At 43.0% G+C, this 25778-nt stretch overlaps 1 protein-coding gene across 1 annotated transcript in view; it reads left to right on the top strand.

Annotated features, from left to right (window-relative positions):
* Positions 1-24345, top strand: part of LOC124777012 (juvenile hormone esterase-like) — a 97338-nt gene extending 72993 nt beyond the window's left edge. Inside the window, exons 7-10 of the mRNA XM_047252261.1 lie at positions 4163-4335; positions 14695-14848; positions 21774-21903; positions 24047-24345. Of these exons, the coding sequence (XP_047108217.1) occupies positions 4163-4335; positions 14695-14848; positions 21774-21903; positions 24047-24224 (635 nt within the window). The 3' untranslated portion in view covers positions 24225-24345. The remainder of the gene's footprint in view (positions 1-4162; positions 4336-14694; positions 14849-21773; positions 21904-24046) is intronic.
* The last annotated feature ends 1433 nt before the right edge of the window (positions 24346-25778 follow it).

Below are 25778 nucleotides of genomic sequence, written 5' to 3' on the forward strand. Positions count from 1 at the left end.
ACTTAAACATAGCACGTCGCGACAGCTGTAAATGTATCGAATGCCAAAACTGGACCAAAATGAACTGCCTGATTACTGTACGTACCAAAAAACAAGCGATGCCTTTTATATAACATTATATAGCGTCATGAAATTAGTAGGCAACCACAGAAAAGAAGACTAGTGTAAATGAATGAGTTAGCCGATGAATACTCGTATTGTAAGCTGTGCCTGTGTTTGTGTAAGGAACATCGACTAATGATAAATATGCCCTGATATTTTTTGTGATATCTACAATGAAATAAGAAGTGCCCAAACAATAAGTTCGTATTGCTATCTGACTCGGGAAACATCTATAAGATAATGGCACAGCATACACTTTCATTAACCGAGCGCAGCAATAGGGGACTTTGGGGCCCTGCACATCTTAAAATAGTGCGCAATACATGAATGAACGGTTTCATGAAAGCAACAGGTTGCGTGAGTACGTATTAGCTTTCCGCTTATAGAGTCCGGCAGTCCTGTTATGTACACATAAACTGAGAATGGAGAAAATAGACAACTAGCTGAAAAATCATTCAACAGAAACATAAGATTCTTTAGGTGCTATAACGATAGTAGTTCACTGAGGCAGTGCTGCTACATGTCTCATATCTGCGTCTAGTGACGCAGAATCTTACACAATTCCTGAAAACTAACTAGCTTGGTAAAAGACTGTGGGGTTTGTCACTAATAATAATAATCAGTCTTCACTGCGCGAGTGAGTGCCTGTTGATGAAAACAGCTGGAGGGAACGTGCTTGAGATACACAAGACAAGATGGCACCTTGGTGACGTGGCACATTTAATTAAAGTTTGTATCCAGGAAGATACGTTGCTAGTAGATAAAGTTGCAACTTACGATGATGTATTGAACTTGAGGAAGGAAGCACACTCTTTCCAAACTTGCAGCAGTAACATAACGCACGCTTCTCGTTACAAAACCCAGAAAATCGTGTTTGGTACGTAATCAAAATTATCAGTACGACAGTAACCTCACTATGCAGGTTAATATTACGGTTTTTAACAGTGCGCGTAGTGAAATGAAGCTATAAATGATATAGTAACCAGCTTCGAAGGACTCAATAATTCTCAACCTCTCCGAACGTATTCCACTGCGCGTATGCATTGGAAGGATAGCAGTGCGCGGAGCGATATTAGTATAACCCTGGTAATCACGCAATAATGGCATTTCAGCACAGAACACAAATCGGATTCATCTTACCAGACGTCATTCAGCCTGTTCAGTAATGTGGCTTTCCATCAAACAAAAGTGACTTCATCATAACTCATGCCAGAATACTGTGCAGCAACGTAACAGAAAATAGAATAGTAATAATGGCTGAACAAGGCACCCACATGGCTTGCTAGCCGTCAAATAATTCTGATGGCTGATGGCCTGCCGGCTCTCGAAAGACCTATTACCGATGTAGTGGTCTAGCAAAAAGTCTGCTAAATTAACTGAGTAGATACATAGAAAGTGGTTATTGCAAGCGATCGACGATAGTACCAAAACAAATATTACAAATCACGAAAAAGATGTATGTTTGGAAAGGAAACAATGGGAGAGCCAAGTAACAGCCACTTTTTGTTCCTGCGTAAAGTCTAACGACGGCACGCCGGTCGGGAACATTGCAGCAGTGAAGACGTCAGCCAATTGCACGTGGACCGACCCCTCTCTAGGACGACAACCTGACGGCAGCGCCCTCGACACGAAGACAACATAAGCGCCCCGCCGCCTGGCCGCGGCCCAGATGAAGATTAGCAGTTCTACAACTTCCACAGCGGCATAAAAAGTAGGCACTTGTATAGCAGCGACTTAGGAACTGTTTTATTTCTCTTGTATTACGAACTGTATATACTGAAGAGATTTATCGTTTGTCTGTCGCCCGTTGCTCGCGACACGTCTGAATCTCATACAGTTAAGTATTGTAACCATTTCATTTTGTAATAAAATTTACTTATACAGTTTGCTTGAATTGTCTTCTAGCAACCCGAGAAAGCAGGTTTCCTAGACACTCCATATTTGACAAGTAGGCAGTATACAACACGGCTCAATATACATTGCTGGCCATTAAAATTGCTACACCAAGAAGAAATGCAGATGAGAAACGGGTATTCATTGGACAAATATGTTATACTAGAACTGACATGTGAGTACATTTTCACGCAATTTGGGTGCATAGATCCTGAGAAATCAGTACCCAGAACAACCACCTCTGGCCATAATAATGACTTTGATACGCCTGGGCATTGAGTCAAACAGAGCTTGGATGGCGTGTACGGGTACAGCTGCCCATGCAGCTTCAACACGATACCGCAGTTCATCAAGAGTAGTGACTGGCGGATTGTGAGGAGCCAATTGCTCGGCCACCATTGACCAGACATTTTCAGTTGGTGAGAGATCTGGAGAACGTGCTGGCCAGGGGAGCAGTCGAACATCTTCTGTATCCAGAAAGGCCTGCAACTTTCGGTCGTGCATTATCCTGTTGAAATGTAGGATTTCGCAGGGATCGAATGAAGGGTAGAGTCACGAGTCGTAACACTTCTGAAATGTAACGTCCACTGTTCAAAGTCCATCAATGCGAACAAGAGGTGACTGGCACCGCATAGCATCACGCCAGGTGATACGACAGTATGGCGATGACGAATACACGCTTCCAATGTGCGTTCACCGCGATGTCGCCAAACACGGATGCGACCATCATGATGCTGTAAACAGAACCTGGATTCTTCGGAAAAAATGACAGTTTACCATTCGCGCACCCAGGTTCGTCGATGAGTACACAATCGCAGGCGCTCCTGTCTATGACGCAGCGTCAAGGGTTACCGCAGTCATGGTCTCTGAGCTGATAGTCCATGCTGCTGCAAACGTCGTCGAACTGTTCGTGCAGATGGTAATTGTCTTGCAAACGTCCCCATCTATTGACTCAGGGATCGAGACGTGGCTGCACGATCCGTTAGAGCATTGCGGATAAGGTGCCTGTCATCTCGACTGCTAGCGATACGAGGCCGTTGGGATCCAGCACGGCGTTCCATATTACCGTCCTGAACCCATATTCTGCTAACAGTCATCGGATCTCGACCAACGCGAGCAGCAATGTCGCGATGGGATAGACCCCAATCGCGATAGGCTACAATCCGACCTTTATTAAAGTCGGAAACGTGATGGTACACGTTTCTCCTCCTTACACGAGGCATCACAACAACGTTTCACCAGGAAACGTCTGTCGATTGCTGTCTGTGTATGAGAAATCGGTTGGAAACTTTCCTCATGTCAGCACGTTGTAGGTGTCACCACCGGCGCTAACCTTGTGTGAATGCTCTCAAAAGCTAATCATTTGCATATCACAGCATCTTCTTCCTGTCGGTTAAATTTCGCGTCTGTAGGACGTCATCTTCGTGGTGTAGCAATTTTGATGGCTAGTAATGTATTCGGATTGACAGAAATGGACGCTAAACATAACGTATTTATTTCTGTGTACTAGGAAGACTGTTAGCGGAAGCAGAACAGAAAAGTCATCAAAGTAATTAATATATTAGTTCTTTATTACATTACGTGGATATCTTTGTAGCTTTCTGGAAGTCCAGTATGTAGAACAATAAATGTGTCCTACTGTATCCAGTCCGCGCAGATTTGCAGTATAAGGGTGTAAGTATGGGGGATCACATAGTGACTGTCGTCTGACAGTATCAGTTTTTCCGTCATTTAGTGGCGGTATAGCGCAGTGTTTAGATTGCACCACTTTAAGGTGCGATGATGAATCCGAACGTTGCTCATGCACTGTCGTTTCAGCATTTGTGATCGTTTGCGTGATTTCGTGCTTTATTGTTAATAGCACCTATCTCCCACAGGTTCTATTGGGATTTCAGAATGAAACATGGTAACGGGGCATATAACTAGCCGACATATAAAAGAAAGGACGTGCTCGTTACGTATAATCGTTAGCGTTTTCCATCTGATAACTGGGCTGACACGTGCTGATGGAACAATTTTCCATTGAAATGCTAACAGCGGCAGTCAGCAATCTGTATTTCAGGGTAATGTATCAGTAATGGAAAAACGATAGGCGCCCAGGCAATAACGCAGATGAGGGACGCTGCTATCGATTGTGATTAAACGACGGTCTTGTTGTTGTGTCCAGGGGTGATGGGCAACGCGGCGGCGTGGCGCGACATCGACGCTAATTTCGACGTCCTGGTGCCGGCGAGCGTGCGCGCCGAGAAGCACGAGAGGCCGGCTATCGCGAGGGCCATCCGCAAGTTCTACCTGGGGGACAGGCCGCTCGGCGACGACACCTTCCAGCAGTACTCGCAGGTACCAGCGGCCGCCTCCTCTTCAACAGTGGCCATTTTTGGCATGTGGAATCTGTAAGACAGTGTTGTCTCAGCAATAAAACAAATGACCTATCACACTGCGTGGTTATAACCAAAGTGCAACCACACGCAGAGGTCCACTAAGAGCTGTGATTATCGTACGACAGCCAAAACTGGTAAATACGCGAAAGCAGTCTACGCTGGAAAAAAATTAGTTCCAATTTTGTCTACCAGGGGCAAATCTGGCGCTGTGAATGCACGAAAAACACATGGAAACATTTCCATATACAGGGTGTTACAAAAAGATACGGCCAAACTTTCAGGAAAGATTCCTCACACACAAAGAAAGAAAATATGTTATGTGGACATGGGTCCGGAAACGCTTACTTTCCATGTTAGAGCTCATTTTATTACTTCTCTTCAAATCACATTAATCATGGATCGGAAACACACAGCAACAGAACGTACCAGCGTGACTTCAAGCACTTTGTTACTGGAAATGTTCAAAATGTCCTCCGTTAGCGAGAATACATGCATCCACCCTCCGTCGCATGGAATCCCTGATGCGCTGATGCAGCCCTGGAGAGTGGCGTATTGTATCACAGACGTCCACAATACGAGCACGAAGAGTCTCTACATTTGGTACCGGGGTTGCGTAGACAAGAGCTTTCAAATTCCCCCACAAATGAAAGTCAAGAGGGTTGAGGTCAGGAGAGCGTGGAGACCATGGAATTGGTCCGCCTCTACCAATCCATCGGTCACCGAATCTGTTGTTGAGAAGCGTACGAACACTTCGACTGAAATGTGCAGGAGCTCCATCGTGCATGAACCACATGTTGTGTCGTACTTGTAAAGGCACATGTTCTAGCAACACAGGTAGAGTATCCCGTATTAAATCATGATAACGTGCTCCATTGAGCGTAGGTGGAAGAACATGGGGCCCAATCATCACCAACAATGCCTGCCCAAACGTTCACAGAAAATCTGTATTGATGACGTGATTGCACAATTGCGTGCGGATTCTCGTCAGCCCACACATGTTGATTGTGAAAATTTACAATTTGATCACGTTGGAATGAAGCCTCATCCGTAAAGAGAACATTTGCTCTGAAATGAGGATTGACACATTGTTGGATGAATCATTCGCAGAAGTGTACCCGTGGAGGCCAATTAGTTGCTAATAGTGCCTGCACACGCTGTACATGGTACGGAAACAACTGGTTCTCCCGTAGCACTCTCCATACAGTGAGGTGGTCAACGTTACCTTGCACAGCAGCGACTTCTCTGACGCTGACATTAGTGTTATCGTCAACTGCACGAAGAATTGCCTCGTCCATTGCAGGTGTCCTCGTCGTCTAGGTCTTCCCCAGTCGCGAGTCATAGGCTGGAATGTTCCGCGTTCCCTAAGATGCCGATCAATTGCTTCGAACGTCTTCCTTTAGGGACACCTTCGTTCTGGAAATCTGTCTCGATACAAACGTACCGCGCCACGGCTATTGCCCCGTGCTAATCCATACATCAAAAGGGCATCTGCCAACTCCGCGTGAATAAACATTTCACTGACTGCAAAACCACGTTCGTGATGAACACTGACCTGTTGATGCTGCGTACTGATGTGCTTGATGCTAGTACTGTAGAGCAATGAGTCGCATGTCAACACAAGCACCGAAGTCAACATTACCTTCCTTCAATTGGGCCAACTGGCGGTGAATTGAGGAAGTACAGTACATACTGACGAAACTAAAATGAGCTCTAACATGGAAATTAATCGTTTCCGGACACATGTCCACATAACATCTTTTCTTTATTTGTGTGTGAGGAACGTTTCCTGAAAGTTTGGCCGTACCTTTTTGTAACACCGTGTATAATGGAACAGAAACGAGACGCGAGCAGAATAGGTCAGACAGGTACAGTCTTGAACGAACTGTGACAGAAGCCCGAAGAATATAGGAATGACGTACTAGAACATGCATTGATATCATGAGATAGTGCATTGATAATCGCTAGGCACCAGCGGAAATCTAGATTTGCCTAATAAAATCTGAAAGAAAAAGACGACTGACTGCTGTGCTCTATCATTTGAAGGTCATATCACAGTTGTCGAGTGCACCCACGTTCCTAATGGAAGATAACATGACAAGGCCGTAATATTGATTTCATTATTAACCGCCGCTTACAAAATTTGCTCAATATGAGCACTGGAGACGTCGACAATATGCTGTACAGCGCCTGCACCTGGTGGCCAAAATTGGAACTAATTTTTTTCCAGCGTAAATCGGTTCCACATTAACGCATTAGCAAATCTATCAAGTTTAGCCCCCATACGTTAATTACAGACCACGCTGGATCTCTGTGAGTAGCTGCACTTTAATCATAACCTGCCTTTACTACGCTCCTGAAGCACTGTTTATCGGGAAGTCTTGAGGAAAACAATAAAACTGGATGGTCCATCGCACTGGTGCTCCCCCAGGATCGCTCTCACCTCTCTGAAATCTGTTTACATCTACATCTATACTCTACAAGCCAACTTACGGTTGCGATGTAGGAAACTTCTGGTACCGCTACCATTATCTCCCTTCCCTGTCCCGTTCGCGAATTGTGCTTGGAATAAAGGCTATCGATGAACCTCCGTATGTACTCCCAATTTATCTGATTTCACAAGAGGTATACGGGAAGAAATAATGTTCGGCTTCGTAGACTGTACGCTATCGAAGTCTTAAGAGTATACTTCTCCGTAATGTGTAATGTCTCCCCTGTAACGCTTGCCACTGGAGTTTGTTGAGTATCTGCCTAGCAGTCTCGCACTTATTAAACGACCCCGGGGAGAAACTTCCCGCTCTTCGTTGGGTGTACCCCACTTTTTCTATTAATCCAACCAGGGATTAAATTAAATTTCTTTAAAAATTTTCCCGTGAAATTCAGGACTGTACGCTATCGAAGTCTTAAGAGTATACCTCTCCGTAATGTGTAATGTCTCCCCTGTAACGCTTGCCACTGGAGTTTGTTGAGTATCTGCGTAGCAGTCTCGCACTTATTAAACGACCCCGGGGAGAAACTTCCCGCTCTTCGTTGGGTGTACCCCACTTTTTCTATTAATCCAACCAGGGATTAAATTAAATTTCTTTAAAATTTTTCCCGTGAAATTCAGTCTGGCATTTGCTTGTCTACAATTAGTTTTACGTGGTTAGGCAATAGCGGGTCGCTCTGGAAGGTTACTTCTAGGTATCTTCAGGATTTTCCGTTTTCCGTTGGTTTATAAGCAGTACTGTAATCTGTCAATTATACGTATTTTCGCCTGTTTATGTGCGGTACAGTTATTTACTTACAGGATCAACTATCCGTCCCTGAAGTGATCGTAGATGCTCCGTAAAGATTTCTGCAATTGCTAGGGTACAGTGGTTGAGCAATTTCTCATAAGCCACACATTTCTTTATTCAGTGCTAAACGGCACTTGATGTGGCATAAAGGGCGACAACACTGGACAGTGGATGACTCGAAGCGAGTGATTGTGAGTGATGAATTGTGGTGTTACGGTGATGTCTGTCGTGGTTAGGATGTGATTCCTTTATAGCGCTTGAGAAAACGCAAAATGTGGAACGATATGGACACATTTTAAAGCATTGTGTAGAACGGTAGAGGAACAGTTCAGGGACGATGATTGTATCAACATGACAGTGCACCGGGTCAAAAAGCAGCACGTGTGAGACAATTGGTTATAGACAAAAAGATTCATGAAATGATTTTCCTACTCAGAGTCCCGACCTGAACTTAATGGAACACCTCTGGGGTGAGTTTCAAAGTCGACGTCGCTCAAAAAGCCAGCATCCAAAATCACTGCCTTTTCTGGTTTCTGCTTGTGAGCAACAATGGGCTACCATTCCATCACACTCATTCAAACACCTCATTGAAAGTGTCCCCAGCAGAGCTCAAGCCACGATAAAGGCGAAGGTTCGACCACCCAAATTAATGTCTAATAATAGGTGTCTGGGTACTTTTGAGCAGACATATATACTATAAACAGTAACGACGCGACTACATTCCCCTGTGGTACTCCTGAAATTAACCTTAAATTTGGTGATTTCGTTCTGTTATTTATTTATTTTGTGAGAGTGTCTTCCTTTGAAGCGGGAAGCTTATTCTCAAATTGGATGTTTCGTCAGCATTGGAAAGATTCCAGGAATTTCTGTTGGAAACCTAAATGGAAGTCTCATAGGTTTAGTAAGATACATTATATGGGTGAATAGTTTCTCACTGATTCATATTTCTCTCTATATTCTTGTCTTACGAAAGGCGGATGGTTTCCTCACTCATAATCTCAAACCGTAGGGTCCACCTATTACCTGATAGTCGCTCGTCGCTAATCAGTTATCAGCCAACTCTTCGGTAATACATTACCAACTGTCCTTTTGCTTGGTTACGTAACACAAGGTAAGCTATTAGCTGTCGAAACTCAACCATATTCATTGACATGCGGAAGAATTTCCTTCCTTTGAAGGACGTTTGATTGCCTCTTGCTTTCATCATCATCATCATCATCATTTAAGACTGATTATGCCTTTCAGCGTTCAGTCTGGAGCATAGTCCCCCTTATAAAATTCCTCCATGATCCCCTATTCAGTGCTAACATTGGTGCCTCTTCTGATGTTAAGCCTATTACTTCAAAATCGTTCTTAACCGAATCCATGTACCTTCTCCTTGGTCTGCCCCGACTCCACCTACCCTCTACTGCTGAACCCATGAGTCTCTTGGGTAACCTTGCTTCTCCCATGCGTGTAACATGACCCCAACATCTAAGCCTGTTCGCCCTGACTGCTACATCTATAGAGTTCATTCCCAGTTTTTCTTTGATTTCCGCATTGTGGACACCATCCTGCCATTGTTCCCATCTACTAGAACCTGCAATCCTCCTAGCTACTTTCATATCCGTAACCTCAACCTTGTTGATAAGGTAACCTGAATCCACCCAGCTTTCGCTCCCATACAACAAAGTTGGTCGAAAGATTGAACGGTGCACAGATAACTTAGTCTTGGTACTGACTTCCTTCTTGCAGAAGAGAGTAGATCGTAGCTGAGCGCTCACTGCATTAGCTTTGCTACACCTCGCTTCCAGTTCTTTCACTATGTTGCCATCCTGTGAGAATATCCTTCCTAAGTACTTGAAACCGTCCACCTGTTCTAACTTTGTTCCTCCTATTTGGCATCCAATCCGTTTATATCTCTTTCCCAATGGCATTACCTTCGTTTTGGAGATGCTAATCTACATACCATAGTCCTTACATTTCTGATCTAGCTCTGAAATATTACTCTGCAAACTTTCAATCGAATCTGCCATCACAACTAAGTCATCCGCATATGCAAGACTGCTTATTTTACCGAGCGAGGTGGCGCAGTGGTTAGACACTGGACTCGCATTCGGGAGGACGACGGTTCAATCCCGCGTCCGGCCATCCTGATTTAGGTTTTCCGTGATTTCCCTAAATCACTTCAGGCAAATGCCGGGATGGTTCCTCTGACAGGGCACGGCCGACTTCCTTCCCCATCCTTCCCTAATCCGATGAGACCGATGACCACGCTGTCTGGTCTCCTTCCCCAAAAACAACCAACCAACAACCAACTGCTTATTTTGTGTTCACATATTTTAATCTCACCCAGCTAGTCTATTGTTTTCAACATATGATCCATAAATAATATGAACAACAGTGGAGACAGGTTGCAGCCTTGTCTTACCCCTGAGACTACTCTGAACCATGAACTCAATTTACCATCAACTCTAACTGCTGCCTGACTATCCATGTAAAGCCCTTTAATTGCTTGCAATAGTTTGCCTCCTATTCCATAATCTCGTAGAACAGACAATAACTTCCTCCTAGGAACCCGGTCATATGCCTTTTCTAGATCTATAAAGCATAGATACAATTCCCTGTTCCACTCGTAACACTTCTCCATTATTTGCCGTAAGCTAAAGATCTGGTCCTGACAACCTCTAAGAGGCCTAAACCCATACTGATTTTCATCCCATTGGTCCTCAACTAATACTCGCACTTTCCTTTCAACAATACCTAAGAAGATTTTACCCACAACGCTGATTAAAGAGATACCTCTGTAGTTGTTACAATCTTTTCTGTTTCCATGTTTAAAGATTGGTGTGATTACTGCTTTCGTCCAGTCTCATGGAACCTGTCCCGACTCTCAGGCCATTTCAGTTATCCTGTGTAGCCATTTAAGACCTGACATTCCACTGTATTTGATGAGTTCCGACTTAATTTCATCCACCCCAGCTGCTTTATTGCACTGCAATCTACTGACCATTTTCTGCACTTCCTCAAATGTGATCCTATTTCCATCATCATTCCTATCCCATTGTACCTCGAAATCTGAAACATTACAGGTCGTATTTTCACCTACATTGAGCAACTCTTCAAAATATTCCCTCCATCTGCCCAAGGAATCCACAGGATTCACCAACAGTTTTCCTGACCTGTCCAAAATACTTGTCATTTCCTTCTTACCTCCCTTTCGAAGACTGCTAATTACACTCCAGAATGGTTTTCCAGCAGCTTGATCCAAAGTCTCCAACCTGTTTCCAAAGCCTTCCCAAGATTTCTTCTGGGATGCTGCAATTGTCTATTTGGCTTGGTTTCTTTCTTCAACATAACTTTCTCTGTCTACCTGAGTTCTAGTATGTAGCCATTTTTGATACGCCTTCTTTTTCCTTTTACAGGCTGCCTTGACTGTGTCATTCCACCAAGCTGTTTGCTTCATCCTACCTTTACACACTAACTGTTCGAAGACATTCTTTAGCCACTTCTAGTACTGAGTCCTTTTACCTCGTCCGTTCCTTTTCCAATGACTGTAATTGACTACATTCAACTAACTGGTACCTTTCTGAGATCATTGTTATGTACTTGTGCCTGATTTCCTTATCCTGAAGTTTCTCCACTCTTATCCTCCTACATATGGACCTGACCTCCTGCACCTTTGGCCTCACAATCCCAATTTCACTGCAGATTAAATAATGATCGGTGTCATCAAAAAATACCCTGAATACACGTGGGTCCCTCACACCCTTCCTGATTTCTTGATCTGTTATTATATAGTCAATGACAGATTTGGTTCCCCTGTCTTCACAAGTATACCGGGGAATGTTCTTATGTTTAAAAAAGGAGTTTGTGATTACTAAGCCCATACTGGCACAGAAATCCAAGAGTTGTTTCCCGTTCCTGTTGACCTCAATATCCTCTCCAAATTTACCCATAACCTTTTCATACCCTTCTGTTCGATTTCCAATCCTGGCATTAAAATCACCCATGAGCAGAACACTGTCCTTGCCCTTTACTCTAACAACTACATCACTGAGTGCCTCATAAAAACTATCCATCTTATCTTGGTCTGTCCCTTCACAATGCGAATATACTGACACAATCCTAATTTTCTTGCTAGACACTGTCAAATCTATCCACATCAGTCGTTCGTTTACATACCTTATTGCAATTACGCTGGGTTCCATTTCTTTCCTGATGTAAAGCCCTACACCCCATTGTGCTATTCCTGCTTTGACTTCTGACGGGTAGACCTTGAATTCTCCCACTTCCTCTTCTTTCTCACCCCTTACCCGAATGTCACTAACAGCTAAAACGTCCAACGCCATCTTACTTGCAGCCTCTGCCAGCTCTACCTTCTTCCGAGAGTAGCCCCCATTGATATTAATAGCTCCCCATCTCATTACCTTTTGTTTGCCAAGTCGTATATTACTGTAAAGAAAATCGCAGAGCTCTCCGAGTCCACCAGTACTCTGTTTCTTAATTCAGTGCCACCCAAACGTATTTGGTCTCGCTGACAGGAGGTAACGATATTTGCTATCATCGCCGGCCGGAGTGGCCGAGAGGTTTTAGGCGCTGTAGTCTGGAACTGCGCGACCGCTACGGTCGTAAGTTCGAATCCTGCCTCGGGCATTGATGTGTGTGATGTCCTTAGGTTAGTTAGGTTTAAGTAGTTCTAAGTTCTAGGGGACTGATGACCCCAGCATTTAAGTCCCATGTGCTCAGAGCCATTTGCTACCATCTACCTGCAAATATTTGTATCATTCGTTCCCCTGTTAGACTTACCCTCACTAATTTGATTTCTCCCTGTATCATCTCGTAAACAGAAAAATTTAGAATTAGACAGTTTTCTACCAGTACGAGATAGGTTGAAAATGTGTTCTCCAACATACTCCTTACCTTAACGGGTTGTCGGATTGAGAGCAGGAGGGGAGACTATGTTGGATTTAAAATAGCAGAGAGGCGAATTGAGTGAATGTTTGATTTGGTCCATCGCGTGTAAACAGTTTAGTATACACCCTCCGAAGAACAGAGTTGTTTAAGCTACATTCAGGAAACTGTTTTAACCGATCATGAACCCTTGGCACACTTTATGATCATCCCCTTATAAGATACTCACAACATTAAAATATTTTTATTTTAAGGACAGTAAATGTACCCAAAACAACAGAAAACTTTCTTATTGCTTTCTGTGAAACACACTAACTGAAGAACGTGTTCGTTGGTTTTGAGATACATTTGTATTGGAGATACAACTATGACGTACGAACTTGTGTTTCTATGGTTATGTGAACTACTAGTTAATTCAAAAGTGGTTCAAATGGCTCTAAGCGCTATGAGACTTAACATCTGAGGTCATCAGGCCCTTAGACTTAGAACTACTTAAACCTAACTAATCTAAGGACATCACACACATCCATGCCCGAGACAGGATTTGAACCTGCGACCGCAGCAGCAGCAGCGGGGATCCGCACTGAAGCGCTTAGAACCGCTCGGCTACAGCGGCCAGCTTACAAGTTAATTATCTGAGTTTGCGAGAGTGTTACGAGGGACCGGAGTCTCCGCACGAGCATTTCGGAAGCTTCACTACACGTCAGGTGTTCGAGGAATGCTGTGGTGCGTGTCTTCAACACATGGCAAAACCAAAGTGAATCCACTTCCAGACGTCGTGGGGTTGAGCGGCCACCCCTTATTACAGAAGTAGCACGTCGTCGACTGGGCAGACTGGTTAAACAGGACAGGCGGCGAACTGTGGCGGAACTAACATCATACTTTAATGCTGGGCAGAGTACAACTGTGTCTGAGCACACAGTGCACCGAACAATCCTAACGATGGGCCTCCGCAACCGACGACCCATGCTTCTGCCAATGTTATAAGACCACGACAAATGGGCAACTACGACTGGACACGTGGCCATCGGCACTGGACGTTGGCGCAGTGGCAGAGCGTTATATGGTCTAATGAATCCCGATAGCATCTTCGTCATCTTGATGGAGGGGCACGAATCTCTTGTCTTCCAGGCCAACACCTGCTTGACACCTATTCTGCAGGGCGGAGACAAGCTGGTGAGGGCTTCATTATCCACTAGGAAACGTTCACCTGAGCATCCATGGGTCCAGTGGGGCTCGTTCAAGATACCACGACGGCCAATGGGTATAGTACACTCGTTGCACACCACGTACATACCTTCATGACTATCATGTTTCCCGACGGCAGTGGCAATTTTCAGCAAGATAATGCGCCAGGTCACAAGGGCAGGAGTGTGGTGGAGGGGTTCGAGGAACCCAGTGGCGAGATCGAGTTCATGTGTTGGCCCCCCAACTCGCCAAATCTGAACTCGATCGAATACCTATTGTATGTGATTGAATGTGGCGTCAGAGCTCATCGCCCTCTCTCCCAAGGCCTCACTGTTTCCATGTCAGGATGCGTCGCCGCTGCTATACGTGTCGAAAGTGGATATGCTGGCTATTAGGTAGTTGGTCATAATGTTCAGACTGATCAGTGTATTATTACAGATATACAGGCGATACACTACTGCTAATAGAAGGATCATATGTAGATGAACAACTAGTCCACCAACAGCTTAACAATCTACATTTTAAAATAAAATTTACTATGGAAATGAACATTTCATTGCTTTTCTGCCTGCCGCGGTGGCCAAGCGGTTCTAGAGGCCTAAGTCCGGAACCGCGCGACTGCTACGGTCGCAAGTTCGAATCCTGCCTCGGGCATGGATGTGTGTGATGTCCTTAGGTTAGTTAGGTTTAAGTAGTTCTAAGTTCTACGGGACTGATGACCTCAGATGTTAAGTCCCATAGTGCTCAGAGCCATTTGAACCATTTTTTGCTTTTCTGGATGTAAAAATAAGCAACACTAATCCCTGTAATTTGATGTCAGTGATGAGACGCATTTCCTTGTATTTAAATCTGCAGAGCCCGTACTGAGTAGTTCACATGGTATTATACCGTCATCAGTAGACATGACAGCAGAACTGTTAGTGGAATACTGGCCACAGTCCAGTTAATTGTGTCTGTTTTAGGCGAGGGGTGACCCTGTGTTTCCGTACGGTGCTCAACAGGTGGCCAAGGTGCAGCTGGCTCTTGCCCCATCTACGCCTGTCTACTTTAGCTATTTCGACGTAGACGCCAAGTTCAACCTATACAAACAGATGTTAAAACTCCACAAATATCCAGGTGAGTCCCTTCAACAACTGGCCGGCCGCGGTGGCCGTGCGGTTCTAGGCGCTTCAGTCCGGAACCGCGTGACTGCTACGGTTGCAGGTTCGAATCCTGCCTCGGGCATGGATGTGTGTCATGTGCTTAGTTTAGTTAGCTTTAAGTAGTTCTAAGTTCTAGGGGACTGATGACCTAAGATGTGAAGTCCCATAGTGCTCAGAGCCATTTTTTTTAACCTTCAACTACTCTCAATTTCCTCTAGAACTATGGAAAGCGGTGAAAAGGAATTACATTGTAACATCTGTTATACTTTCAGAAATTTTCTCCACAGCTAAATTCCTTTATTTTCGTTTGCTTAACGGTCAGCTTGTCTCACTGCCATGTAGATGACCTGCATTCAGTTCCCTGCATTGCTAGGAATATTCTTACTGAGAAGATGCATTGCACTCAGCGTCATGGAGCCAACTGACGATATATTTTAATGTGAAAATCTGGATAAAATTAAGTTTCTCCTTGAGTATAACGAAGCGGTACTTGAAAAATGATAGCTACAAATAAAAATAAATTCGAACTGTACCACCAAAACGCCAAAAAATTTCCCACATTCGAGATGAATTTGAGGCCAGTCGCCACGGTACATACACTCGTAAGCCAAAAATTTATAGCCACTGCCCAAAGCGAGGTTCGATGCCACCTGGTGATGATGCTGGAATCTGATGCGCCATGAAAAATATGTAAGGTAAGGAGAGACGGATGGGGATAACCCTAGCTAAGATATGAGCTGCAAATGCCAAAATCCATGAAGATGAGCGACATTTTCAAAGGACAGGTTATTGCTACGCAAAGCCTGTGAGTGAGTATCTCGAAAAAGGTGAAGCTGTTCACGTGCTACTGTCGTGAGCATCTACGCAAAGAGGTAGAAGGACAGTGAAACTACCACCAAGAGCCAAGTGGTTTGCAGGCTTCTCTGTTGTCTACCCTGTAAAGTAGAATATATAATCTTGGTGATCTGCACGAACAAGTGTTTTGGAACACACCGTTCATCGTACATTGTTGAACATGGAGTTCCGCATCAGATCACACCAATTTGTTCACGACGACATCGTTAATTACGACTGCAATGAGCATAGAACCAACGGGATTCGAACGTCGATCAATGGAAACGTATGGGCTCTTCGGATCAATCGCAATGTTGCTACACTAGGTCGATGGTCGTCTCCACAAACGCCGTCATCGAGGTGAACGGCGGCTCTAAACGTGCAGCGCGCCACGGAGGCAGGCTGGCGGGAGCAGTATTATGCTGAGGGAGGCATTCTCCTGCGCTTGCATGGGACCTGAGGTAGTAATCGAAGACACGCTGACAGTCGCAAACCACCTGAATCCCTTCATGCTTAATGTCTTCCTCGACGGCGATGTCATATTTCAGCAGTATAATTGGCCATGTCTCGCAGCTACAGTCGTTTGAGGAGCATTACAGTGAACTCACGTTAAAAGTTTCGGCGACCGAGTTCGCCTGTTGTAAATATTATGGAACCCATCTGGGTCGCTTTCGGGTACAATCACCACGTACTCAAATCAGCGGCCCGTTAGTTACGCGAAGTGTACGACCAGTGTGAAGACATCTGACGCCACATACCTCAACAAACATACCAAGAAACTGATATCCAGAATCAGTCAAGTATTTCTTTCTAAGACGGACAACCAAGCTATTAATCATGGAGTCATAATGTTTTGGGTCAGCAGTGCGTGTCCCCAAGCAAAGATATAGGAAATCATCGACAGTAAAGACTTGAACGGTAAGGTATGCAAACTGTGCACAATAACAGTAAACGGCTGTGAATGTGTGCGAACATGAAAGTCGACAAGTTATGTGAAGAATGCAACGAATTATGATGTGAAGAGCGTTGCGACGCTTCTGCTCGCATCTGGAGTTTTGAAATAAAATAATGTTTATTAATTTCCACAATATTACCCCGTTAGTGCAATGCGATGAATGAATAATTAATGTTTGTGGCTCAGTAGTGTCAAAAGGGGTTTCCATACACCGTCTCATTCTGTTCCCGAAAGTATTACTCACGGAAATGACCAGAAAATGTTCCTAAATAACAATGATTACAGATAATTTCAAATAACGCTAGTCGCAAATGTAAGAATTAAAGTCCAGTTAACTGTTTATTATCCTCAGACACATGTACAGGGCATGGTGACTATATCAGTGTCCTGTCGGAGTACCTAAATCTTCGACTAATTATCCAGCTCACTGCACTGAGAATCTTCGAAAGTTAATCACGAGTTGCTTATTACGGGCCAAACACCAAGTCCCTGAGACAGTTAGGTTCTGGACGGTAATACTTCTCGCTACAAATATTTTGCCAATGTAGCTAAATCGCCGGCCAAACCGACACAGGTGCCTCGCAAAAACGAGTCTCATATAACATAGAATAAAATAAAATAAAAACTTGGTTTCTATCTTCGCTGCACAGAGAGTGCTCAATAGATACCATCAGTGTTAATCTTATAATGTTTTCTATTTATTGGTTTTTGCGGTGAGTGGGGGCACGCTAGAATTTGTTTTGGATTTTAGAGGACAAGAAAAAAAATTGTCATGTTCACAAAATGTTCTTTTCTATACAAAAAGTTATTACATGAACTGCTGTGTTATTGTGTTTCTAGCATAAATCTTTATTCTAAAATTAAATTGAAGAAGTCACTGACAACATGTTTCAAAATGATGTCTTCGAATGTATAAGTCGTAGACCTATAATGGCAAATCCTTGACTAGAAAATTACTCCTCATGTGTTAAACTGCCTTTGTCCCCCCCCCCCCCAAAAAAAGATCTTTGCTTGTAAATAATAAATTTTATATCAATACAATCTAAACGTCCCTGTGTTGAGAACACTGTCAGGTCGTTCTTCGTATCCGTCAAATTCTTGTTGTTCTTCTGAAGAAGCACCGACTTTTACTGTTTCTATTCACCCTACAAATTTCGAAAACAAAACTCTATATTTCCTATTAGTCGAAATACAAGTCACATTAAATTAGACTTTAAAATAACTTCTAGTTAATGAAATGGGACTGCGAATTTGGAGATCTTTTTCATTAACCAGAAGTTCAGATTTAAAGTATAATTTAATGTGACTTTATTTCGGCTAACTTAAAATGTAGAGTGGTGTTTCCGATGTTTGCGGGGTGAACAGAAACAGCAATCGATAGAGCTTCTTCAAGATGACCAATAATTTACGGGATCTCAGCACAAGAGATTATGCTGGATTAAGGTACATGGAGGAAATAGGCAGTCATTTAGATTGTACACAATATAAGTTTATCATCTGGAAAGCAAAGGTTATGACTATTTATTTTAGGAAATTAGGAGTCATGTTTGGTGAGGAACATGTTGTTTGACAGCTTGTCACTATATCTTGTGGTGTGAAATGTAGATTCAGTGACATCAATTTGCAATAGTATGTCGACTTAATGTACTGAGAGGCAAAGCAGCTTAAGCATTTTATGTCTCAATAAGTTATTATATACATACAACTTTCATTTGGAAAACATAACAAAAAACTACAATTCAGACAAAATTTTAGTTTTTGTGCTAATGAAACATTTCTTGAGCCAGATAAATTTCGTTTCTTACTCTCTTGAACCTAAAACAGATTCTGGAATGTCCCTATTGAGCACAAAGGCCAATAAATAGACAACATAATAAGAGTAACACTCATCTCAGGGGGGGCCAAGAGAAACACAAACTTTTTATCTAATTTATTTGCTTTATTTATTTATTTTTGTTATAAAATCAAGAGCTAGGTCCCAAAAGCAATTATAAGTTGAAATTTAAGCAGAATACCTATTATCCCATGTAATTTTGATTTTCTTATTGCTTTTTAATTTTATCACTTTTTTTGTAATTTGGAAACTTGTTTCTATGCACCATCTTTCACTGTATGTGTTTTAATCTCTCGATACCAACATATGTAACATTTTTGTGGAGTACTAACCCTTAAACAGCTGAAATGTATCTTAATTTTATGCTGACACAACTAGTAGAGGTTCTTTCCTATGGGGAAAAGCCCCCATTTCGAAGAGTGCACTCAGAATTAGCGTAGTACATCTAGGTATCACATAACTGACGTTATTAATAATACGCATGTACTGTCACCTAATTTTGACTTAATTTATACGACAAGCATAGAAATTTATTTTTATTCTGATAACTAGGCCTTCATACTAGTGCATGCCACTGTGTCTAACATTCTGCTATTTTTGAAGCTTCTCAAAAGTCATTAATCGAGTTCAGTAATCAATGACAACCTCCTGCTACCTACACCTACGTACGATCGTTCTAGGTTCAAATGGTTTAAATGGCTCTGAGCACTATGCGACTTAACTTCCGAGATCATCAGTCGCCTAGAACTTAGAACTAATTAAACCTAACTAACCTAAGGACATCATACACATCCATGCCCGAGGCTGGATTCGAACCTGCGACCGTAGCGGTCGCTCGGCTCAAGACCTTAGCGCCTGGAAACGGACGGCCGCTCCGGCCAGCGATCGTTCTAGATGCATTTATTTGAAGATAGCTTTCACAGAGATCTGTTGACACATTGCTCTCATATCAATTTTATGAACAGATATAGTTACTCTGAAAGTACGATAATTAGCGACGGTCTCAAGCCAGCTAACCAGCATGCTAACAATGCGAGTATGTTAGTAAATAATTCTCCCCAAGATCTATCTATGACACCTCGTTGAATATCGTATCAATTAATTTCTGAGAGTGGTAGTGAAATATGTTTTTTACTATGTGTACCTCTGGAACTGCTAGTTAGAAAGATATCACAAACAGTCAATTTCCTCTCAATTTTTATCATCAAACATCAGTTTTTACATATTGAATACCTTTACTCCTTTGTGAAATATCATAATAGGAGCAATGCCGCTAGGCCATTTTTACCGTCTGTGCAAACGCCGGCAGTAGTCCACAGTTTTACAGCTGCACAGTTTACAACGGTCGCGGTTTTCCATCCACCAACAAATGACAGCCCATCTGATGATGTGATGTGAGGCACACCCTGTCCAAATGGGTCTCGCCTACAAGTCGGCCTGCCCTAGTAAACCAGTGGGTGGCTGCTAGCTGTCATTCTGCTGTCAAATTGTTCTTACGTAAGGACATTTCATCTGGTTATGTTACACTATTCATTACAAGACTAATACCAGCTGTGAATGGGGTTACCTAAGATAGCACGCATCAGTGCTGCGAATGGTTTGTGAGAGAGTGGCGGGTTTTCGGAGTGGGCTAGCTGTTCTGATGACGAATATTTGACTCTGAAACCCACTCTCTGTACAACTAGACATGGAAGTTAATGCAGTAATATAAGGTGTGGTCTCTTATGGCGCCATGTGATTGATCCCTTCCACTTCGATGGTGCATTAGTCACACTAGTCACATACACGTCAATATTCTATCATTCCGGAGCTGTTTTGTGAAAGGTAGAAATATGACACGCTTGCTCTCATCCTCATGTTTGGCGTTTTTGCGATATTCTCTACCTGGACCATCAGTCAGTCGAAGAGGTGCTGGTGTGACCTAAACACGGCGTCGCATCTAACACCTCTTAGTCTCTATTTCTCGGGGTTGTTGAGGAATAAACGTTATATAGAACCATGAACCTCCTGAAAACGATCCGAAACGTGTGAGCAACTGTCATAGGAAACACCCTGACAAAAGTAGTTCACTGAACAGATCGGACGTACTACGCAACTACCGACATTGTGTGCCTAGATCACGTTAAATGATGGTAACTACGTTCGACTCGGTTTCCCAAGATACTGAATACAAACAGTTTTGGAGAACATGTATCATAAACGTAGTTGGATGATAACGCAAACGTAAAATAGTCCCCCTAAAACTTACTTAAAACTCTATACTCTCAAACGAGAAAAATGGAAATGACTCCTCAGTATACAAATAATTTTACTGGATCGAATGCTACACTCTGTGCGTTGCAATTTTAGTAGTGTACATACAAAAAATTAAGTAAAGGTTGAATACACTTCTAAAAAGAAGGGAAAGACCTGAGTGCTAGAATGACGTTGACAAGTGATAGTATCGTATTGAATGGTTAAGAGATCATTACGCCATCACCGTAACATCTGGACCCACAAAACGATCACATTCGACAGTGTTCACTTAACAGTGTCGCAATAGCGTTGACTATTGAGTGTACTGTATTCAAAGAAATGGTCATTACCTCCTCATTATAACATCTGAAACGCTAAATCAATCAAGTTCGACATTAGTCACCGGTCAACGTTATTGTGTTACTGTGTTCCTTCCCATGTGCGTCTTTTCAGGGGTGAATTCGATCCTGATTTCATTTTTGTGAGTGTCGGTTGGTGACTCCATCTAACAGTGGTGCAGACGGGTCAGCTCTTGGAACCATAGGATATTTAGCGAATAGATTGGCCTGCCTGTTTCCCCGTCTTAAATACCATCGAACATGTGTGCGATGTGTTGGGGAGACGTATTGCGGAACGTCCACAAGCACCAACGACCATCCGACAGTTATCAACCGCAATTGTGGAGCAATGGAAAGCTCTATCGCAACAACTCCGTACTAACCTTGTGACCAGCTCGGGAGCACGCTGCAAAGAAAGCATTGCTGTAAGTGGTGATTACATCCCCTACTAGGAACTTTTTGTAATGCCCAGGGGTGTCCTCAGTGTAATTATTGTATATGAATGAGTCATTTATGTTCGTCTCACTGCATGATTCTTTCAGTTATCTATTGCACTTTGCAGCAGCAGGTCTTTCTGTGTGTGGTACAAGTTACACGTGATGCTAAACTTATTGTCGTCCTTAATTTTTGCTCACAAATGTATTTCTGCTTTATGATGTAACCGCAGCACAATTGTGATGCAGATTTTTTTTTTCTATCGTAGGAGCTGCTCACGCTGACGACATCGCCTACGTTTGGAAGCCAAGGTTGCTGAGAATCCCCGAACCGACCTCCGTAGAAAGCCGTACCATCTCCACTATGACCAAGCTGTGGACGAATTTCGCTAAAACAGGGTACACTCACAGTGTATTATTGCCATTTCGGAAGAATCTAAAACAGTTTCTGTCTAATACAGTTCTATAATTTCCTAAGTTTCTCGTAAGTAAGAAGAATACAAATTTCCTGACAAATTAAAACAGTGTGCCAGATCGAGACTCGAACTCGAGACCTTTGCCTTTTGCGGATAAGTGCTCTGCCACCTTTTTTTTTTCTCTTGAACACATTTTGTTTGTTAATGCTCGTTGCATTTGTTCGCTGCAGACATCCCATAGCACTGGTTCAAGTTCATCGATGATCCGTTCATACGGTTTTTTTATTACAGAGAGTAGCCTAACCCTTTGACCGAAAACGCTGAGCTACCGTGTCGGAGCCAAACTGAGCTCTCCAAGCACGACTCACGACCCGTCCTCACAGCTGTACTACCGCCAGTACCTCGTCTCCTACATTCCCAACTTCACAGAAGCTTTCCTGCGGAACTTGCAGAGCTGCAGTTCTGCAAGTTTCGCAGGAGAGCTTCTGTAAAGTTGGAAAGGTATGAGACGGGGTACTGGCGGAAGTAAAAGTATGAGAACGGGTCATGAGTCGTGCTTGGGTAGCTTAGTTGGTAGAGCACTTGCCCACGAAAAGCAACGGACTCGAGTTCGAGTCTCAATCTGCCACACAGTTTTAACCTGCGAGGAGGTTTCACATCGGTACACACTCCACTGCAGCTTGAAAATTTAATTCAAGAAATGTATGAGCTTAACATTACATCAACGTTAAGTCATCGTACGTGGAACACAAACTGGGGCCGTGTTGCCAACTCTTAATAAACGTTCCCCCTAGGATCAATTCGAAATTCCTCTAAATTTTCCTTCTAACCCCCTAAAACTCTGAATACGCATTTGTATTTGATAGAAACATTCGGGTAGGAAGAAATCATGATTTTATTTACATAGTTGTATTTTATACTCTAAATAACCTATTATGATAAACAGACACTGGTGAATTTTTTCGACTAATTTTTAAGCGTTGTGATGATGTTAATTGGTATAAAAATAGACATTTTTATGTAAGGATGTTTGATTCATTGTTTGAAAAACTTAGTAAAGCCGTTTGTTAACATCCACCAATAGCAGTACAATTCCGTTCAGCGCTTGCGCAGTACGAAGTTCTATCCCGTTGCCTTGGAGACTAGAGTAAACAATTCCCATCACAGCCCCGTCTACATACATATACGTCTTAGACGTTGCCGACCGCAGCGCCGCCGCAAGAGGTACGGCTTTCGTGTCCACTGCTGGAACTCGCTATGCACGCTTTGCTCTAGTCTCCATGATGTCAACCTCTTTCATTCATGTGCGCTGTCTCTCTTTCTCTCAGAGTCCTCCCCTCCCGAAAAAAAAAAAAAAAAAAAAAAAAAAAAAAAAAAAAAAAACCCTGTAAAAATGAAGTCCCTCCAGAAACCCCTTTCCATCCATCTTCCCCCTAAATTTGGGGGGGGGGGGGAAAACGGCTAATTTGACAACACTGAACCGGGCTCGAGCAGGACATCATTGGTCTTCTTAGTACCAATTGGCATTTACGTCAAGATCGTTCAGGAAACCGCAGAAAACAAAGCTGGAAGGCCACACGGTGATTTGAACCCGTTCCTGACGAAAGCGAGTCTAATGTGGAACCGCACAGCGTGATCTCAGTAGGTGGGTGCAGTACTCTACAGAACTACATTAACTGGAATCTCCATCAAGTTTTCGTTAGCACTGGGCTTAGAAACGCGACATGTACTGTGAAGTAGAGTGAATGCAGTGTTACAAAGAATTTGTTGTCAGTACCATCGGTCTTTATTGGATGGTATCAGATGTCTTGTGATTTTTCGTAACATAAGTGGAATATTTAATGTTATATTGTGTTTTTCTATTCTTTCTTCCTTGTCCTGGTAGCTAAACGGAAAGAATATTGTCACAAAGAGCTGGTCTACGGGATCGAATCACAGTCGAGGTCCTAATAATGTGTTACGTACGATCGCATTTTAGACACAAGAATTTTTCTTTCCTTTCACTTATAATGGTTTCCGTTAGGCATGTGCTTACTTACGATGCAGATTTTCTTTCGCAAAACGTATAATACCTGCATCAACATAATTTTCCTGCCGTTCACTTGTGATTTCAAATTTGTTCACAGCAATCCCACTCCAGACCTGAATGATCCAGTGCTGGGTGTGTCCTGGCCAACTTTCAGTGTTGACAACGGGAAGTACCTGGAGATCAGCAACAGTGGACTCGCCATCAAGGAAAACATGCTCAAGGACAGGATGGACTTCTGGGATGACGTGCACAATAAGAGACTGTACCTGCAGTGAGCGGCTTCAGTTTGGTGATGCCCCGAACGACGTTGTCATATCGAGTACCTGAAAGCGATTGTAGGAATCATTAGGCAAGTTTCAACATCACCACGGAGAATAAAGAATCAGTGCATTCTTCTTTGTAGTTGTTGCCTGCTCCAGTTGGGTCTTTTTAATATGACAGCAAGATACACGCAGCTACAGCTGCTACTTTGACCTATTTTACATAACATGTTCCACGTAAGACGCACGTGCTGCCTGCGGCGTTGAGCGGAGCTATCGCCGCATGACACTCCGGCCCATTGTTGGAGCAGTCTGTCAACCGGCAGTAGACGTAGATGTGAAGGAGTAGCCTTGGAACATGTCACTAGAGTTTGCTCACTGAGCTGTGGAAAAACAAACTGAAACCGAATGAAAAACGATAGAGCATCGACAGGCCAATTCAGATACTATTATCCCACGTCAGTCCTGCAAGTGGCTACTGCAGTCTGTGCATGATTTCGAGACAGATCTGAAATACTTTCTGATGAAGCGTGACTGTACTTCAACAATTCGATACTGCATGTAAAAGGTTTATTGTAAAACTCACAGTGTAAAACTCATTATCGAAGTATAATGAAGGCGTAATAGAAAACATTAAAACTAAGAAAAGGTAAATACAAAAAACAAGGGTTTTATGGTGACTCCATCTAGGTTACAAGCTCAATTCTGGTTAAATACACAGTACATACTTGTAAATACAAAAATTTACGCAAAACTGCTGAGAAGACGCACAAATGGTAAAACAGGATAATACTAAATAGTGTGTAATGCTTTGAAAATTACAGTATAATAAACGCTTAGCAAAGTGAATGAGTAGAATGGGTAGCAAAGTATGTGAAATGTGTATAAACTTAACAGGTAAATTTCGAAACATTGGTTGTATTTAGATGAATTAAACACATTAAAATTACGTATGGGCAGTATGCCTCCATTTTCTGTAAGCAACTAAAGGATTCGCCTATGACGCATATAAGAGCAGAATAACCTTTAGCTTTCGTTCTTTTTCTTCAGTTGACTATACGACGAATTAGAATAGGAGTATTGCTGTTGACAGAGAGAATGATTTTTATGGTGATGAGCATTGTTTGGAAATTCATGTTTAGCACTTGAAAAGATGTAAGAGGATGTAACACTGAGTGGACAGCTGGACATTTCTTATGTTTCGTATTTGTCTTATTATGAATTTCAACGACTTCTAAGTTTCTAAACTTTTACATTAGGTTCATCTCCCCTGTCGTCCGCGCCCGGTAGCTGAGTGGTCAGCGCAACAGAATGTCAATCCTACGGGCTCTGGTTCGATTCCCGGCTGGGTCGGAGATTTTCTCCGCTCAGGGACTGGGTGTTGTGTTGTCCTAATCATCATCATTTCATCCCCATCGACGCGCAAGTCGCCGAAGTGGCGTCAACTCGAAATACTTGCACCCGGCGAATGGTCTACCCAACGGGAGGCCCTAGTCACACGACATCTTTTATTATCTTCCTTGTAGTCATGAGTAATTCTATATTAATACACACATAAGCAAATTATCA

The sequence above is a fragment of the Schistocerca piceifrons genome, chromosome 2, assembly GCF_021461385.2.
Source record: "Schistocerca piceifrons isolate TAMUIC-IGC-003096 chromosome 2, iqSchPice1.1, whole genome shotgun sequence".
Lineage (NCBI taxonomy): Eukaryota > Metazoa > Arthropoda > Insecta > Orthoptera > Acrididae > Schistocerca > Schistocerca piceifrons.